We start from the raw sequence: 19446 nt of genomic DNA on the forward strand, positions 1-19446 counted from the left end.
CGGGGAGGCTTAGCATGGATTGTGTATTTTAACCTTCACCCTTCATCTTAGAATCAATACGGTGTAATGGTTCCAAGGTAGAAGAGTGGTGAAGGCTAAGCAATGGGGGTTAAGTGAGCAGGAAGCATCTAAGGTCCCATTTGAACCCAGGAATTCTTGTCTCCAGGTTGGGTTTTCTATCCACTGAGACGCCTAACTCTCCCTAGCATGGATTTATTATTTTTAAAAGGCTTAAAGTATACTTGTTCCAGCTATAGGGCCCTGAAAGAGCCCTGTATTATTATTATTATTTTTTAAACTCTTACCTTCAGTCTTGGAATCAATCCTGTGTATAGGTCCCAAAGCAGAAGAGCAGAGAGGGCCAGGCAATGGGGGTTGAGTGACTTGCCCAGGGTCACACAGCTGGGAAGTGTCTGAGGCCAGATTTGAACCTGTATTATTGCTTAATGACTATTTTTCAGAGAATAGACTTAAAGAGCTGATTATCAGAGGAGATCCTTGATAGGACCCTCAGAATCTGTCCAATCTCCTCCTATTTTGTATTCAGAAACTGAGTTGAAGTAGACAGAATAATTTGTGCCAGGTCTCATAGTAGAGGAAGGATTTGAACCCCAGACCTGTGACCTCAGCGCCGGCGTGCTTTCTGCCATACCAGGCTTGCTGTTTGGTATCTGAAGAAATGTCTCTGAGGAAGAGGAATTCGACATTTATCAGCATTGACCGTTGGGGTACCGTTATCATTATAGAGAAAAGGAATGTTCACTAGTGACAAAGGAATCCCATGGACCCCTGATGACAGCCATTCTTAGACAAACAGGCTTCATTCTTTCTCTCGTACCAGGGATCTGGTTCCCTTTTACAAGGCTGATGATGGAGACCGACCCCACTCCTTGCCGCTAGTTTATAGCAGTGAGAAGTCCTGATACAGCAGTTCTGCCAGCCCAGAGTTAGGTGGAGGCTTTATTTCCTCTTCCTCTTCCTCTTTTGAAAGTGACTGGGAAATTCTCCATCCAAGTGAGAAAGCTGGAATGGATAACCGGTACGTGACTCACTTTATCTTTGGACAGACATTGGAAAATGGTATAGCATAAGGAGGACTATACTCTAAAAGAGATCAGGACACTAATGGGGGAAAACCATTGATGGCAGCTCTTCTTGTGGTAGCAATGAATTGGAAACTGAGAGGATGCCCATCGATTGGGGAATTTGATGTTGTTTAGTCATTTGTCATGGCTGACTCGTCATGACCCCATTTGGGACTATCTTGGCAAAGATACTGGCTGAACAAACTATGGGATAAGAATGTGATGGAATACTATTGTGCTGTAAGCAACGATGAAAGGGATGGTTTCAGAGAAACTTGGGAAGACTTATATGAATGGATACAAAGGGAAGTAGGCAGAACCAGGAGAATAATTTATAGAATATGACAATATAGTAAAGACAATTTTGAAAGACTTAGGAACTCTGATCAATGTAATAACCAACCACAATTCCAAAGGATTTATGATGAAATTGTCTATCTAGGTCTAGATAAAGCTGACGGGCTCAGATTGCAGGATGGTACCTATGTTCTTCCTTTTTTTCTTTCTTTCATGGCCAATGTGTGAATTTGTTCTGCATGATTATATATGACTGTATGACTATCTTTGAAATAAGTTTTGGGTTTTTTTCACCTTCTCAGTGGTTGGGGAGGGGAAGGAGAAGAGAATTCAGAAGTGAAAATAAAATAAAACTGAATTAAAAAAGACAAAGAAAATGGTACTGATGATTTTTAGTTGGGAAAGAGGGATCTTAGATCTAGAGGGGACCTCAGTGACCATCTAGTTCAACCCCTCCCTATTTCAGATAAGGAAACCAAAATCTATAAAAGGGAAGTGATCTGTCTAAGAACATACAGGTAACCAGAGTCCAAATTTGGACCTCGGACCTCTTAACTCCACACTTTGTAAGTGCCCTTTCCACCAAACCAGATGGCCTCAGGATTCTCTTGAATTTCACTAAGATTTAGAAGAACTCATACAAGAACAATTTTAAATGTCATTGCAAATTCTTCAAAACATTTTTATTTTACATCATTATTTTCACAGAATTTGGAAGAATTAGAGGGGATGATTCTAAGATTCACGTCAAAATTAAAGATGATTTCAGAATACAACCTGGAAAGACAGAGCTGATGCAAAGGAAAGTGAACAGAATTAAGAGAACATTGTACACAGTAAGAGCAATATTGGGTGATGATCAACTACAAATGCCTTAGCTATTCTCAGCAACACAACGATCCAAGACAATTCCAAAGGACTCATGATGAAAAATGCCACCTAACTACGGAGAAAGAACTTATGGAGTCTGAATGCAGATTGAAGCATGCTATTTTCCACTTTATTTTCTTGGTGTTTTATCCCTTACTTTCTGTCTCAGAACTAATTCTAAGTAGTATTGAGTTCATGGCAGCAGTAAGGGTTGGGTAATTGGGTTTTACTTGCCCAGGGTCACATAGCTAAGAAGTATCTGAGGCCACAGTTGAACCAGGGCCTTCCATTTCTAGGTCTGGCTCTCTATCCACTGAATCATCTAGATACCCCCTTAGATAGGTCTTCTTCCTCAACATGACCACTATGGGAATGTTTTGCCTGATAATACATGTATAATCTAGATCAAATTACTTATCATCTCAGGGAGGAGCAAGAAGAATAAGGAAGGGAATTTGGAACTCAAAATTTTAGAAAACAAATATTAAAAAATGTTATTACATGAAATTGGGAAAAAGAACATTTTAAATTTAAAAAACAAAACAAAATTAAATTAAATCTGGTGGCTGTAGAGGTCTAGTTTTTCCAAGTCTTTCTCATTAAAAATATTAAAAACATGAACAAAGTTGTTACAGAAATCATCTTTATTATCTGAAGAACAGAATGGAAAAGTAAACAGAAATTGGTCTTCTCAAGAGGGTTATAAAAAAATGCCACTTAATTTTTGTAAGCACTTGGAATTGTCTAAAACATTCAAACCACATTTGACATAAAAGTACTTGCACCCCATGAATAGATGACCCAAAACTCTCTTTTTAACCTCATAGATATACTAACATGAAGGTGTGGGAATATTAAATATAGAGAGATGTGTTTATGTAGGTTTACATATAGACAAATATCTTTACATATGTACACACACACACAAAGAACTTTATTATTTTTTTTTAGAAAAAGGCTAGCCTCTTCCTAGTCACCTGCAGATACTGTTAACAGTGAATTCATTTTTTTTCCTTCCCTTTGGTCTTGATACAGGTGAAGAGAACCTGCAGATCACACATGGTCCAAGTGAGTCATGAGATAACTGTGACCAGGCATGCAAGCTAACATATGATTGTAAAAATTCCTGGGCCTTCCTTAATACGCCTGGTTTCCTGCACTTTAATCTCCAACCTTGTTTTAGGAAAAAAGACAAAACAAAACAAAACTCAGTTTGAAACCAAGATTCTTTAGAAAGGCTTGGCTCGTTTTTATTGTTTTTCAACAAAATCGTTAGATGATGATGATGACGATATTTTTTTTAAAAGGGGCTTTGCTACTCAGCAGCCAGGAGCTCCCCTTCTTAACTGGTAATATTGCAATGTATTTGATCCTTGTCGCTCCCTTCTGGCTCTTAAGCATCCTGAAATCACATTAACATAATCTTTAGGAACCCTTGCTTCCAGGCCTTGGTGCGGCGGGGCGGCGTGTTCATCTTTCAAAGGAAAGAAGTACGTGCCTCCCCATTTCCATACCCATTCACTGTCCTTAATGACAGCTATTTCCTCTAGGGGTGAGGGGGGCAGCCACCAGCCAAACAGTGGAAAACAAATGAAAATAAAAACCCATTGGGCATTTCTTTGTTAGTCCAAAGTCACATACTCTCAGCGATGTCAACGTGTTGGGGAAATTCTCAGTGGCTCATCCCTCACGGATTGGGTTTTCAAGGCATTATTAAGAAAGGAAGCTTTATTTCAAGGAAAGCCTCGGTGGGACGGAGAGTGGTGTACAGAGCCAGCTGGGTCACCCACTCCCTGGATCTGCTGGGGATTTGTGAAGGCCAAGGAGTCCTTCAGCTCCACTCTCTACAGAACTACATTCGATGAGAAGAGGAGGGACTAACTTACATCCGGAGAGCAGGCTCCTACCCTGGCAAGCTCCAGCCTCTGAATGAGAACTGTCATTCTGATTAACACGGGGGAGATTCATATTCACTTACACCATCAGAGACAAACTACAACTATAAGACTGTCAGCAGAAACAAACATTCCAGAGGTCAGTCTTGACTGCCATCCCTGCAAAGGTTGACATTAGTCCTTGTAGGTGGGTTTTTGGTTTTTGTCTGTTGGGTTTTGCTCTGGTGCTCAGACTTAAGAAATGCTGTAATGGTTTGCTTGTTGCTGAAGTACAGGAAGTATTGCCTATTACCTTTCTAAGATCCTAGAAACGGGTGTTCGTAGGCAGGTCTACTCAAATTCTCTATTCAACTTCTATGTTCTCTGGTATAAATCTTCTGTTGATTTTCTAGGCAGTCTTTTAATTTATCCTCTGTCAAAGTCAGTCGCTGCTCCAGAATAGATACAGTCTACAAAAAGAGGACAATTAAACGAACAGATGATGATTGTAATGATAGACTCATTTCCCTTTGCCAGAAGGGCTCAGCACACCAGGACCTAGACAAGGGGTTCTTAACCTTTATGCGATCATGGATCCTGTTTGGCAGTCTGCCTAGGGATGTCTTCTCAGAATGACGGTTTTCAAAGCAAAAAATAAGATCCATAGGAATACAAAGGGAATTGATCCTATTGAAATACAGCCACCAAAATAATTAAAAAAAAGTTGCAAAGATAGGAAGTTAAGAAGTCCTTAGGGCTTCCCAGAACTCCAACTGCGGATCACATAAAGAAAAAGGCCCCTCAGTCCTGCTGGCCTGAGCAAATCCCTAGAGAGCTGGCTTCAACATGTAGAAGTCCTTCACCTTTTTGGTGTCATGGACCCCTTCTCAGAATCATGTTTTTAGATAAGTGAAGGAAGTGCTAAATTTGCTAGAATGAAAAAAAAAAGCTGAAAATGTTCCCTCTGTGCAAGTTAACAGACCCCATGAAATCCATCCACAGAACCCCACGGGGCTTCATGGACCCCAAGTCAAGCACCTCTAAACTAGAGAAAATGGAAAGAGTAGGAAGTCAGACTCTCCTGATCTTCCATTCTTATCCTCAGCCCATTCCACGACTACTCTGAGAGACCCTTCGGGACTGCGTCTGAGGAGGCGAGAAGCAGGATCCCTCAACAATCCCATGCAGATGCGTTCCACTAAAGCGGACTCGCATGGGCACCTTCCAGTAACAGAAGGCATCCACGTGGCAAGGAAGCTCCTTTCAAACAGGTGGATTTGAGGAACTCTAAGATTCTAATAAGCACACAATGTCAGGTCCAGGATTTAGTCCACACTGATATGGGTTTTTCCATTTTATGATCCGTGTTGCTACGCTGACATTTAGGAGCTACTTCTGGGATTCTCAGGAGTTTTAAGATCAGGGCAGTTTGCTATATTCCACCTCCCATGAAAAATGTAATTAATTGAATTGTAATTGATTCCCAATCCAGAAACAGTCGCAAGTGCCAGGGCCTGAGAGAGCCAGGAAGCCATGAGTCATGTGGAACAAAGTGAACGGTTCCGTGTTTTTTCAGGAGGATGACTGCGGGAGGCGGGTGAGGACACGCTCCCCCCTCCCCTAACATGAGCCTTGGTCTCAGGGAGTCAGGAAGAAGAAGGGGAGTGGACGTGGGGGCCGCAGAGGGCGACGAGGCGGGAAAGGGAGGAATCGTCCTTGGCCTTGGGGCCGGCGGTTCCAGGGAAGCTGAGGAAGGGAGGGGCAGCCTGAGAAGGCTGGCTGAGTGGCTCTGGCCAGGAAGGGGCCCCAGTCATGGACAGGCCTGGCGTGGGAGTTGGATGCTGTGAGACCAAGCAGTCCTCCCATTGTTAACAACTCTCAGTGCCAGGCCTCAGCATCCACGAGCCCCACAGGGTCACAGGCCCTACAAAGGGAACTCTCAGATGAAGCAATCACTTTTTAAAGAAACTGTGCAGAGAGGCATCAAGGTGGCTCACTGGGTACAGTTGGGCCTGTTCATGGGAGATGCTGGGGTCAAATATGGCCTCAGATACTTCCTAGTGGGATGACTTTGGCAAGTCACTTAACCCCTGTTGTCTAGCCCTCACCACTTTTCTGCCTTGGGACAAATATTTAATGGTGATTCTAAGATACAAGGTAAGGGTTTTAAAAAACATTTAAAAATTGCAGCTGTGATCCCGTTGGAGCTCCCAGAGAGGAAGAAACTCTCTCCACCAAGGCCAGTGGGAACCTGCTTTTCAACTAAGAGTGTCGGAGAGCTGTTTGGGGGCACTGAAAGTACTAGAGTCAGCTAGCCATTATGTGTCAAAGGCAGCAGGACTTGAATTCAGGTCTTCCTGGCTTTGAGTTCAGCCCTATATTAAATAGATCATATCTATTTAACCTGAGATTCTTATTCTGGACAAGTAGCTTGGTTCATGACCCTGTGCTTCTATTTTTCCTCTTTCTTGAAACATTATTCCTGAAAAAATTAGAATCCTATTGGGTAGATTGCTCAGATCATACTGGATTAGTGGCCTAGAATGCAGGCATTTAATTTAGTGCCTCCAAGTCTTCTCTTATCCCTCCCTTCTTCACCTCCTCCAAACTGGCTTCCAATTCTATCCCCCATACAAAATGGCTCTCTCCAAAGTCAACATTTATCTCTCTGTGGCCATATCTAATGGCCTCTTCTCTATCCTTGCTCTCCTTAGCTTCTCAGCAAGAAATTTGAGGAGCAACATGGAGAAACTATCAGTTAGTATGAAGATTACAAAACATCCCTCAATCAAAAATTGATGCTCCTAGGAACAGAACGTCAAAATGCAACTTTATAATATTGCATTTCTTTTGCTTAAGAGTCTATGCTGCTCCCTTCTGGTCACAGGGCATCAAAGAAATCTGTATCTTCATTGTTCTTGCTAGCTTAGCAGTGCACAGGGATCCATCTATTTAACAAGCTTTTAATGAGTGCCTGCTGTGTCCCAGTGACTTGAGGTGACTGTGTCCTGCTGTAGGGGGTATAAAGATGAAATAAAGCTCAGTCCCTGACCTCAAGGAACTTCCAGCTGGCCCCTGAGGATGCTGGAGGAGAAAAAAAGAGCTCTGTGAGGTTTCAGGGTCAATTTAAGGAAGGGGCTTCAAGCTAGTGCTTTGTTTTCTGGAACAGAGTGAAAAGCCGCCTGGGCCTGGTGGAAGACCAATGCCCCCTGGACATGAGCATGAATGGGCAGAAGGGCTGAACTAGTGGAGGAAGAAGATCTGGGTCGTGTCCCTATGCAGACCAGTGAGAGACTCAATACTGAGATCATAAATAGGGATAGAGTTTGAGAAGAGCGGGATGCTTGGAGTTTAACCCAAGGATGTGCTCCCCAACAACCTCCAAGTGCTTTCTATGATGGGAGAGAAGACCTGAGTGACCTGAAAGCAGAGGAGTGTGCGGGAAGGAGAGATCGAAGCTTTGTGAAAGGACATGGAGGGGAAGGATCAGGGGCCCAGGAGGAAGAGTTGGCCCCAGGCAAAAGTGAGAATCATTAAATCCTTGAGCCTGGATAGGTGAGAATGGCCTCAACAGACCCTCCATGGCTATTTTAACAGGGAAGCCTTTGATTTCAGGTTTGTCTGGAACAGGAGACATTTATGGCGAGTCAGAGGGAGACTGTCAACCTGTGTCTGCTCACCTGGGTTAAGACGTTCAACTGCTCCATGATGTGCTCCAAAGCATCGGTTACTGCCATTGGGATACTCCTCTGGCCATCGGCAGCCATGAAAGGGATGCTGTTCCCCTTGTCTTCTGGTTTCTTCTCCATGCTCACTGTTGAGCTTATTGATGCTGGGTGTCCTAAAACAGGATTCAAGAAGTGGGGAGTGCTGTCGTCTGGTGGAATTTCATTAGCAGTTGGGATTCCCTTTGGCATAACGGGAAAGACAGAAAGAGTCATAATTTCCAACCTCCAGGATTTTCTTACACATAAACCTAATTAATAAAAGTTTTTCAATTTCTCTCTACCACAAAGTGCAATATAAAATCCTGATCAAATCATCCTCACCTACAAGGGAATGCTGGGAATGACAATTATCAAAAAGGAACTAAAGCTCAAGGATTACAGAGGAAATTCAGCCAGCACCTATGTTTTCAACACAAACTACACTTTGCCTACATCTGTCTGAGGGATTAAATGTTTTGCTATTAAAAAGAGTAAGCTAAATCCAGTTTAAGTCTGATTTTAAAAGGATAACCATTCTATACATTAAAAAACTACAATCAAAAATGGATTGCTGGTTATTACCTATTAAGACTGAACATTCCTGAAAAGGGGTGTGTGTTCCTGAGAAAGTCACTTACCCTCTGCCTGTGGAAACTGAACCCAGTCTTCCAGATTCCAGGGTCAGCCAGCCTACCTACCACTTCATGAAGCAGTTTCTTAAATCACGTATTTTTGCCAAACAGACTCTATCGATTCCAAGGAACCAGGGAAGTCCTAAGGGCTGTACCTTATAAACCAGTCAACTCCACTTCCAAGATAGAAGGAATCCCCCTTAAACTCTGCCTGATAATGTCAAAGGGAACTTGAAATGCATTCGGAGAAATGCCTTTCTAGCCTGTAATACTTCAGTTAGAGGGGCAGTTTTAAAAGCATTCTCTAGTCCTAGGAACCTTACTCATAATCATCTTATGAGGTATTAAATCTCATGGGACCAAGATGTTAAAAACTTTCTTGAAAATTCTGTAAAGCAAAACGATGGCCTCAACAGACTACAGAGGAACAAATACAAAGTAAACCCTTTTGGAAACTAAGCTTTCATTACTTAACCATAGAAAATTCTTTGTTAGGAGAACTGAGAATCCCTTTAAATAATGCATAGGATTTGGACACAAATGATTTTAAGCTTCTGAGGAGACAGCAAAGGATCCAGTAATTGACAGTCCAGCTCTAAGACATGGTAACACGGAAGATATAAAGGGACAAGAGATAGGTATGGAAGATGACAAACGACATCCCACGACTACAGAATAATGCTAAGCAGCAGTCTTCTCGACGCATGTTGGGGTCTCTGGGGGATGAGAAAGAATGGCAAGGGTTAAGTGAGTGAAAGGAATCCATCACCAACCACTATAGGGTAAGAAATCCCTATATATTCTCTGGGTATCTGAATCGTTACTCAGTATTATCACTTTAAAAAAGTGGGGGTAGCTTTTACTGCTCTTGGGATCATATATGATCACCCCCAAAGCAACAGAGAGATGCATCGTAGGTGTGAACAGACTGGAACACAATATAAACAAGGAATTATGAGAAGTGATACAAAGGATGTTATTCTTTCTTATTCACTATATCCAGCCAGCTACCAAGACTTGTTGGGCCTACCTCCATGACATCTCCCATCTGTCCTTCAAGTTTGGGCCCCAGTCATCTCTCTCCCAGAATACTGCAATAGCCTCTGGGATTCCCTGCTTCAAACCTCCCACCTTTCCAATCTACCTTTCACAGAACTGCTAAATGGTGGGTCACTTCCCTGCCCAAGGAGCTTTGATGGTTCTCCATTAAGTCTGCAAAGAAAATCTCATACTGAAGATCCTTCCCTAAGTGCTTCCAACCTATTTCTCCAAACTCATTTCCGAAGACTCCCCTTCTGTTTTCTGTGTTCCAGCTAAAATGGTCTCCTTGAGGTTGCCCCACATGAGACATTCTATTTCCAAAAATCCCTTTGTCTTGGTTCAGCATGCTGTCCCTCCTCATCCCCATACTATTAGAATCTCTAGTTCCCATCAACCCTTAGCTCAGCTGCTTCCATGGCCTGTCCTGACTCCTCTAGTTGTTACTCTCCTGATTAAGTGGCATGTGCTTTATATTTCCTTATCTGGGTGCATGTTGCTCACCGCTAATAAAAGATAAACTCTTTGAAGGCTGAGTGTGTTTTATTTTTGTCTTTGTGTCCATGGGGCTTAGTATAGTGCCTGACACAGAGCAGGCACTCAAATGCTTGCTGATGTTAAAGGATATTATCAAAGAAAGGCAGGAAAGGAAAAAAAAGGCTGGGCTGGTTAGCTGTCAAGATTGAAGGATCAGCTCATGTGTTTAATATTATTTGTACATTGCCAAGAGAAAGCGAGGTGTGCTCCCACTATGTTGGGTAGACCCTCTAGGGAAAACTTAGGAGAGAGGACTTGTTTAAGAGTTACACAGAATGGGCAGCATGGATGGACTGATCAGCATCACTAGAGGGTTATGGATCCAAGAGAGTATCTGAGTGTGTGCAACCAAATTATCCACATGTGGGCCCTTTCTCCCCTAAGACCCAGAACAAATGAACATACACAAATAACTATAACCCACAAAAGCATGAAAACTACATTGGAGAAGTGGGAGATGACCACTAGCAAATGGAAGATTATTCAATTTCTTTTCTAGATGTATCAGAGCTTAAATTTAGGAAGATGTTTTCCCATTGCCAACACTCCAAATGGGAATGCTATTTCTGCAGAGTACATGAGAATGGAAGAGAATCGAAGAAGTTCCTTTGTATAAAAGAAGGGAAAAAATCAATCTGACCAAAAAAAGAATGAAAAAAAATTTATGACAGATTAGCAAGTGAGTCTGTATATTCTATTCCCTCTTTCCAGTGATTCTTAATCCTTTTTGTATCTTCGACCCCTTGGCAGTTTAGTGAAATCTAGGGACCTCTGCTCTCAGAATAATGCATCAAATAAAGTACAGAAGATTACAAAAGAAACCAATTATATTGAAATATCTATCTATATATACATAGATGCACACATGCAAACCCATTTTTTTTTTCAAACACATATTTTTACTCCCCCCTCCTTGGATTCCAAGTTAAGAACCTCAGTCTTATTCCTTGAAATAGGCTCTTATATTTAAAAAAATATTTGAATATTCTATTCCTTTATTTAATAATTATTTGCTAAGCTTCTTCTGTAAGAGAAGATGTGTCTTACATAAGACACTAAGTAGCTGAACAAAGTTGAACTGGAATGATGTTTTAGTTCCTGCCCTCTGAGAGCTTACACAAACACACAAATAATTATGACTACAAGGTAGAAAGTATAAAGCCAAGGTATAAATACAGTTTATGGGATTCAGAGGAAGGAAAGCTCATTCCAATTCCAACAACCCAAGCAATTTTCTCTTCTCATTTCTTTCTTCATAGCTTTCTGAGCTGTATTTGAAGTGCAGCAGGGGATAGATAGCAAGAAAATCACCTTGCCTAAAGCTCTCCCTTTGTCAGTAGTGATCAGTAGCAGAAAAGTTGCAGCCATCTCACATCAATCAATCAATCAATAAGCATTTATTAGCTGTGCAAGGACTAGGCACTTTAGAGATGCAAGTGCAAGGAATGAAATAATCCCTCTTCTCAAGCAGTTTATATCTGAATGGGGGAGACCACAAGGACATATATAAGTATATAAAGAACAAATATAGAGGGCAGCTAGGGGGCTCAGTGGATGGAAAGCCAGGCCCAAAGAAGGGAGGTCTTGGGTTCAAATCTGGCCTCAGACACTTCCTAGCTGTGTGACCGTGGGTGAGCCACTTAACCCTCATCGCCTAGCCCTTACCACTCTTTTGCCTTGGAGCCAATACACAGTATTGAAGGTAAGGGTTTAAAAAAAAAGAGTATTTATGAAACATACAATTATAACTAGGTCACTCTCCTGTGTAAAAACAGTATCAAATAATCATGGAATCATTTCTTTGGAAAGTAAACCCTTGGAACAAAGTTTGGCAATCAGACTGCTTCTGGGCTGATAAGCATTTGCTATCTATGAGATTAGCATCCAGGCTGACCTTTCCTTTATCTGGGAATCCCAGGGCAGTGGGAATGGTTTCCTTTCAGTGGTGACTCAGACTTCTGCTGAGGCTGACTTTTCCCCTAAATTTCTAATTCTTTCCTGAGGTCAGAAATCACCTGGATAAGCTGGGGAACCAGGGAAAGAACTGCAGAATGGCTCCTACAGCTCTCTAGGGAACATATCACCTAGCTATCTCATGATTTCCATTGCAGACTGTTAGCAAGATAAATACAAGATGGTTATGTGAAATGTTCCTACCAAATGGACTCTTTACTATAAATGGGAGAATATCAGTCAATTCTGTTTTATCCATTGAATAACTAACTCTGAGAAAGACATCTCGATTTTATTTTTGTTTTTATTTTTCCCCAGGAAGACTACATGGCCTCTTTCTAAAATAGCCTTCAGACTTTGGGGACAAGGTTAGCCATTTGCCTTTGATTCCTCACCTCCTTAGAATGAAATACTGAAATCATGTTATTCCTTTTTTGGAGGGGTGGGGTCAAATTACTTGAACACTACAGAAATACAAAATTCAGGCCACTCTCAGCCTTCTAGCATATGAGTGATTCATTTATTCTTCTCCAAAAAGTGTATGGGGTGTATGGGGTGCTCAGGGAGGGGTAGTATCTCTGGTATGGAGGGCTTGTCGTGCCCTCCTAGAGCAGCTCTCCAGCCTCTGACCCCCACCTGACACCCAGCTCTCACTTGTGGCTCCCAGTAGCTGCTAGCATGTGGCAGCGGCCACACCCCGGGCAACGGCTTCGACAGGCCGGCTAAACCTTGTGAGGGTAGCCATCGGGTCGACGTCGACCCCTGGTGAACCAGGGCTTTGCTCACCCAACATGTGAAGTCTGCTTCGGCGGAACAGGCGGAAGAAACCAATAAGAAGGTTCAACGGCTGAGAAGGTGACGCAGCAAAGCACTGTGGAGTGCTCAGGGCATGTTGAAACACAAAGGACGACATGGCCATCCAATGCAGCTGAGGAAGTCTCCAGGTGTAACGACTTTTCGTGCCACTGGACCCAGGCTTCCAACGCCGAGAGAGTGGGACTGTCTCTGTGAATCGACTTTTCCACTTAAATCTCCTTCAAGCACAAGTCTCATTGTGCACACTCATCTATCCTGACCCCGTCCACCCTCTACAAGACCTGCGGTGATGGGGGAGTGGCGACGCAACAGGTGGAGGTGACCACTGGCAGTTGTAGTCATGATCCTGCACGTAGGCGGTCCACGGACCAGTGGTCTCTCAGCCCTGTAGGGCAGCAGGGACGTTCGGCAGCATCCTGGGCGACTGAGCAGCCCTCTCTAGGACAGCAATGCTCACCTTAATCAAGGGAGGGGACTAGAAAAGGTGTCCCAAACATTGCCTGCCCTACAAACACCCGGTCAGCACACCGCAGCTGGAGGGTCATCCCTTTAAGCGGTTGAAATCAAAGAAAAAATACAAAGAAACTCCTACTAGGAGCATGGAACATCAGGACGTTACTTGACAGAGAGAATACCCCAAGACCTGAGAGAAGAACAGTTCTAATCAGTAAAGAACTGGCGCGATATGACATCGACATCATAGCCTTAAGCGAAACACGCTTACCAGAAGAGGGATCACTCAGCGAACCCACCACTGGATACACCTTCTTCTGGAAAGGTAGAGCCTCAAATGAAGACAGAATCCATGGTGTTGGCCTGGCCGTCAAGACCAGTTTGCTCAAACAGCTGCCAGACTTGCCTGTGGGCATCAGCGAGAGGCTCATGAAGATCCGTTTGCCTCTCAGCAAAGACCGGTATGTTCCAATCATCAGCGCATATGCCCCTAAACTGACCAGCACAGAGGAGACCATCGAGCAGTTCTACTCTGACCTGAGTGCCGTCCTGCACTCAGTGCCCACCAATGACAAGCTGATACTACTGGGAGACTTCAATGCCCGCGTGGGCCAGGACCATGAAAGATGGAAAGGAGTGCTCGGCAAACACGGCGTGGGCAAAATGAACAACGGCCTACTGCTACTCAGCAAATGCTCAGAGTTCGAACTCACCATCACGAACACTGGGTTCAGAATGGCGAACAACTGACTACATCATTGTACGCTGGCGAGACATCCAGGATGTACAGATCACCAGAGCCATGAGAGGAGCTGAATGCTGGACAGACCACCGATTGGTTAGAGTGACTCTTCAAATGCGCATTGCGCCTCACCATCCAAAATGCGCCCAGACAGTTTGCGCATTTTACAACATGAGTCATCTTAGAGATCCATCTTATTTGCAAACATTCCAGTCCTGCCTGGATGACAAGCTGTCTGCCAAGGGACCACTCACTGGAAGCTCAACCGAGAAATGGAACCAGTTCAGAGACACAGTGAAGGAAACATCAAAGGCAGTCCTAGGCCCCAAACAATGCAACCACCAGGACTGGTTCGACGAGAACAACACTGCTGTTGAAGACCTATTGAGCAAGAAGAACAAAGCCTTTATGGAGTGGCAAAATAACCCAAACTCTGCTCCTAAAAAGGACAAATTCAAGTCTCTCCAAGCCACGGAGCAATGTGAGATTAGGAAGATGCAAGACCTTTGGTGGGGAAAAAAGGCAGAAGAAATCCAGTGGTTTGCTGATATGAAAAACTACAAACAATTTTTCAGTGCCCTCAAGACTGTCTATGGGCCATTAAAACCCACCACCACTCCCTTGCTATCCTCTGATGGTGATACTCTCATAAAAGATAAAAAAGGCATCAGCAACAGGTGGAAAGAACACTTCAGTCAGCTTCTCAACTGACCTTCTTCAGTCAACCAAAGCCCCCTTGACCAGATCCCCCAAAACCGCACCATTGAACAATTTGATGTCCCTCCTTCAATAGAGGAAGTCCAAAAAGCCATTAAACAAATGAGTGCAGGCAAGGCACCCGGTAAAGATGGAATCCCAACCAAAGTGTACAAGGCCTTAAATGGAAAGGCGCTCCAGGCATTCCACATAGTGCTGACCAGCATATGGGAAGAGGAAGACATGCCCCCAGAACTCAGAGATGCCTCCATCGTAGCCCTATACAAGAACAAAGGCACACGAGCAGCCTGTGACAACTACAGAGGCATCTCACTACTCTCCACTGCTGGAAAGATCCTTGCCCATGTTATACTCAACAGACTCCTGTCATCTGTTACAGAGCAGAACCTGCCTGAATCACAATGTGGCTTCTGACCAGACCGCAGCACCATCGACATGGTCTTCACGGTGAGGCAAATACAGGAAAAATGCCTTGAGCAGAACCTGAGTCTCTACACTGTCTTCATAGACCTGACAAAGGCGTTTGACACAGTGGACAGGGACGCATTGTGGTTGGTCCTCAGCAAGCTTGGTTGCCCAGAAAAATTCGTCAAACTGATCCAGCTCTTTCATGTCGACATTACAGGGGAAGTCCTATCAGGTGGAGAGACTTCCGATCATTTCAACATCTCCAATGGCGTGAAACAAGGCTGTGTCCTCGCTCCAGTACTATTCAACCCATTTTTCACCCAAGTATTACGACATGCTGTGATGGATCTAGACCTGGGCGTCTACATCAAATACTGACTGGATGGCTCACTATTCGACCTTCGCCGCCTGACTGCAAAAACAAAGACAACAGAGAGACTCATCCTGGAAGCTCTCTTTGCAGATGACTGTGCTCTCATGGCCCACCAAGAAAATCATCTCCAAACCATTGTGGACAGGTTCTCCACTGCAACAAAACTGTTTGGCCTGACTATCAGCCTCAGCAAAACAGAGGTGCTGTTCCAACCTGCACCAGGGAGGCCAACGAACCAGCCGTGCATTACAATCGACGGCACGCAGCTTTCTAACGTCAACACTTTCAAGTACCTGGGCAGCACCATCGCCAAGGACGGATCCCTAGACCACGAGATCAATGCCAGGATCCGAAAGGCCAGCCAGGCACTTGGGCGGCTGAGCTCCAAAGTCCTCCAACACAGAGGTGTAAGCACTGCGATGATGCTCAAAGCGTATAACGCAGTGGTCCTCAGCTCACTCCTGTACGGTTGCGAGACATGGACACTGTACGGAAGCACATGAAACAGCTGCAGCAATTCCACCAACGCTCCCTCCGGTCAATCATGAGGATCCGATGGCAGGACCGAATCACCAACCAGGAAGTCCTCGACAGAGCCAACTCCACCAGCATCGAAGTCATGGTCCTCAAACCCCAGCTACGATGGTCTGGACACGTCATCCGCATGGACCCACAGCGAATACCAAGACAGGTATTCTATGGTGAACTGTCAGCTGGACTCAGGAAACAAGGCCGACCAAAGAAAAGATTCAAGGATCAGCTAAAGTCCAACTTGAAGTGGGCTGGCATGACACCAAAGCAACTAGAACGCGCTGCCTCTGACAGAAGCAGCTGGCGAACCCACATTAACCATGTCGCCACCACCTTTGAAGATGAGCGACGTCGACGTCTTGCCGCTGCGCGTGAATGCCGACACCAGGCCACAATCTCACCTCCCGTAACAACTGGCGTCCCAGGCCCCATGTGCCACACACTCTGCGCCTCAGCCTTTGGACTCCAAAGCCACATGAGGGCACATCATAAATGATAATGCACAAAGACAATAGTCATTCTCGATCACGGGAGAGACTACCACTACTACTATCTCCAAAAATGTTCCTGGGATCAAAAAACCCATTGAATGCCTTTATCTCATATAGAGATAACTCAGGGAGTCTCATTAATTCTGAATACATAGCTAGGCAGGGAGTAAACAGACCTCACCTATGACCCTAGCCTACATGCATATTTTTTTCTGATTTACATTTCACCTCTTACATATTTTAGTAGAAGGCAGGCAGCTAATTCCTTAAGGGTAAGATTTGTGACTTCTACACCCTTTACCTCCCAGCAAAGTGAGCACTTGATATGAATTAATGATAAAGTTACCTAAAACAGTGGATAGAATGCTGGGTCTGGAGTCAAGAAGACTTGTTTTCCTGAGTTCAAATCTGGCCTCAGACACTTACTAGCTGTGTGACTCTGGGCAAGTCATTTCACCCTCTTTGCCTCGCCTTCCTCATCTGTAAAATGGGCTGTTGAAGGAAATGGCAAAACCATTCCAGGATCTCTGCCAAGAAAAGCCCAAGTCAGGTCACGAAGAGTTAGACATGACTGAATATGACAGCAAAAAATGACAAAGACTTAAATGACTACGTCAGGATGAAAAATCAAGGGCTAAGAGAGAGAATTCACACACTTATTAACTCTTACTAAGTCAACACTAAATCAAGATCCCAATTTAACACTAAAGGACATGGAGGGAAAAAGGAACAGGAAAGTAAAGCTGGCCAAATGACAAGCCAATAAAATCCTCAGTAAATTCAAAGGGGAAAGGTACCTATTTTCTAAACACAACTGTTAAAGGAGCTCCACAAAAATACATTCACTTCCTTCTCCTTCTAGTGTAAGTATACAACCAATAGAGGATGAAGAGAGAAAAGACTACTATTAAAGATTACCTTTCATGATTTAAAAAAAAAAAGATGGAGAAGTAATCCTGTAGGTCAAAAAAAATGTCTCATTGTAACTGGTATTTGTTAGGTTAAAGTATGGTTGAGAGTTAAACTATTCCCATTTTGACAAAAATTTTCTGAAATTTGTATTATAAATATGTCATCCAATATTCTCTGTGTGGTCAAAGGCAATAAAATTAAAAGTTAAAGGCTCTCACAATATAACTGTTAGGAATCTGGAGAGTGAGTCATTATTTTTTCGATTCTGAGAACTATTTCCCAAGCTTTTTCTGACATCTGAAAATAGGATTCATATTTCTAGGCCATAGCAAAAAACTGGAAGAATGGGATTTTGGGTGGAGAATGGAGTGCGCCTGATGAGGGTCAGGGAAAACAGAACTGCTTGAACTTTAGAGAAGAACCAAATTAAGATGGATTTAAATGGAAAGAGAGGGGTGTGTGTGAATATTGTTCACATGGATGACCACACACATACTAGATCACATGAGGTATGATATAAAGGGAATCACAGAAATAGATTTAGACTGAAAGGAATGTCAGACGTCATCCAGGTTAAACCTCTCATTTTATCCATGAAGCAGCTAGGGGCCAAAGAAGTTCAAGGTCTTATCCAAGGCCACATTTCTGAAAGCAGAGCTGGAATTTTAAATCAGGGCCTCTGACTCTAAGCACATTACTCTTTCGACTAAAATGTGAGCTCCCAGAGGACAAAGCCTGTCTCACTTTTCTTTTTTTTATTATCAGGACATACACAACTGCCTGGCACATAATCAATCCATCAATAAGCATTTATTAAATAGAATTTACACTGAACCAGAACTGTGCTAAGTCCTAGGGTTACCAAGAAAAAGTCAAAACAGTTCCTATCTTCAAGGAGTTTATATTCTAAATGTCATTGATGTTTCACTGTACTATAATACTTCTTGAGAATGGAAGAGAAAGCTAGTAATTCTAGAGAAAATATTTTATAAAGAAAGCAGTAAACCCAATGTCCTCATCTGTCTCAGACAAATGGATAAGTGTTGATCATCTATAGAATGAACTAGCCATATTAGTATAAAGAAGCAAATGTGGTCTCACATGTATGGGGCTCAGAGCTGGAATGTGGATCTGGAAAGGCATATTTTATTTTAAAAACCAATCAATCTTACATTAATTTAAAAAGCTTTTGTACAAAAAAAAACTAATGTAACCAAAATTAGAAGGGAAAAAAACTGGGGAAAAATTTTATAATGAATTTCTCAGGTAAAGGCATAATTTCTCAAATTTATAGAGAACTAAGTCAAATTTACAAGAGTACAAGCCATTTCCCAATTGACAAATGATTAAAGGCTAGGAACAAGCAATTTTCAGATTAAGAAATCAAAGCCAGCAATAATCATATGAAAAAATATTCTAAGTCACTCTCGATCAGATAAATTTAAATGAAAACAATGCTGAGGTACCACCTCATACCTAGTAGATTGGCTAATATGGCAATAAAAGAAAGTGGTAAATGTTGGAGGCAATGTGGCAAAATTTGGACTCTACTGCATTGTTGTTGGAATTGTGAACTGATCCAATGATTCTAGAGGGCAATTTGGAATTATGCCCAAAGGGCTACAAAACTGTGCTTACCCTTTGATCAAGTAATACCACTCTTTGGTCTGTATACCAAAGAGATTATAAAAAAAGGGGAAAGGACCTAGTGTACAAAAATTATTTAGTGGCAGAGAATTAGAAATGGAGGGGATGTCCACTAATTGGGGAATGGCTAAACAAATTGTGGTATATGATGGTGTTGGAATACTATTGTGCTAAAAGAAATTGATAAGCAAAATGATTTCACAAAAAGCTGGAAAGATCTGTAGCAACTGATGCAGAGTGAAATAAGCAGAACTTGGAGAACATTGTACACAACAGTAATATTGGGTGATGATTATCTGAAAAGTTGGCTGCTCTCAGCAATGCAATGACCTGGGACAACTGCTGGAGTCATCTTTCACACCA

General features: G+C 42.9%; 1 protein-coding gene across 9 annotated transcripts in view; it reads right to left on the minus strand.

The window, feature by feature from the left end:
- Window positions 1-2878: 2878 nt before the first annotated feature.
- POC1B (POC1 centriolar protein B) overlaps window positions 2879-19446 on the minus strand; it is a 92117-nt gene continuing 75549 nt past the window's right edge. For 5 of the 9 annotated variants that reach the window (XM_056798620.1, XM_016425709.2, XM_016425707.2 and 2 more), the window contains 2 exons: window positions 7807-8034; window positions 2879-4596 (listed from right to left, as the gene is read on the minus strand). In XM_056798620.1, coding sequence (XP_056654598.1) covers window positions 4495-4596; window positions 7807-8034 — 330 coding nt within the window. In that variant the 3' untranslated portion in view covers window positions 2879-4494. Of the gene's footprint in view, window positions 4597-7806; window positions 8035-19446 lie in introns of those variants that run through there. The other 4 variants (XM_056798621.1, XM_016425711.2, XR_001624725.2 and 1 more) reach the window with 3 other exon arrangements.

Source organism: Monodelphis domestica, chromosome 5 (assembly GCF_027887165.1).
Source record: "Monodelphis domestica isolate mMonDom1 chromosome 5, mMonDom1.pri, whole genome shotgun sequence".
NCBI classification, from domain to species: Eukaryota; Metazoa; Chordata; class Mammalia; order Didelphimorphia; family Didelphidae; genus Monodelphis; species Monodelphis domestica.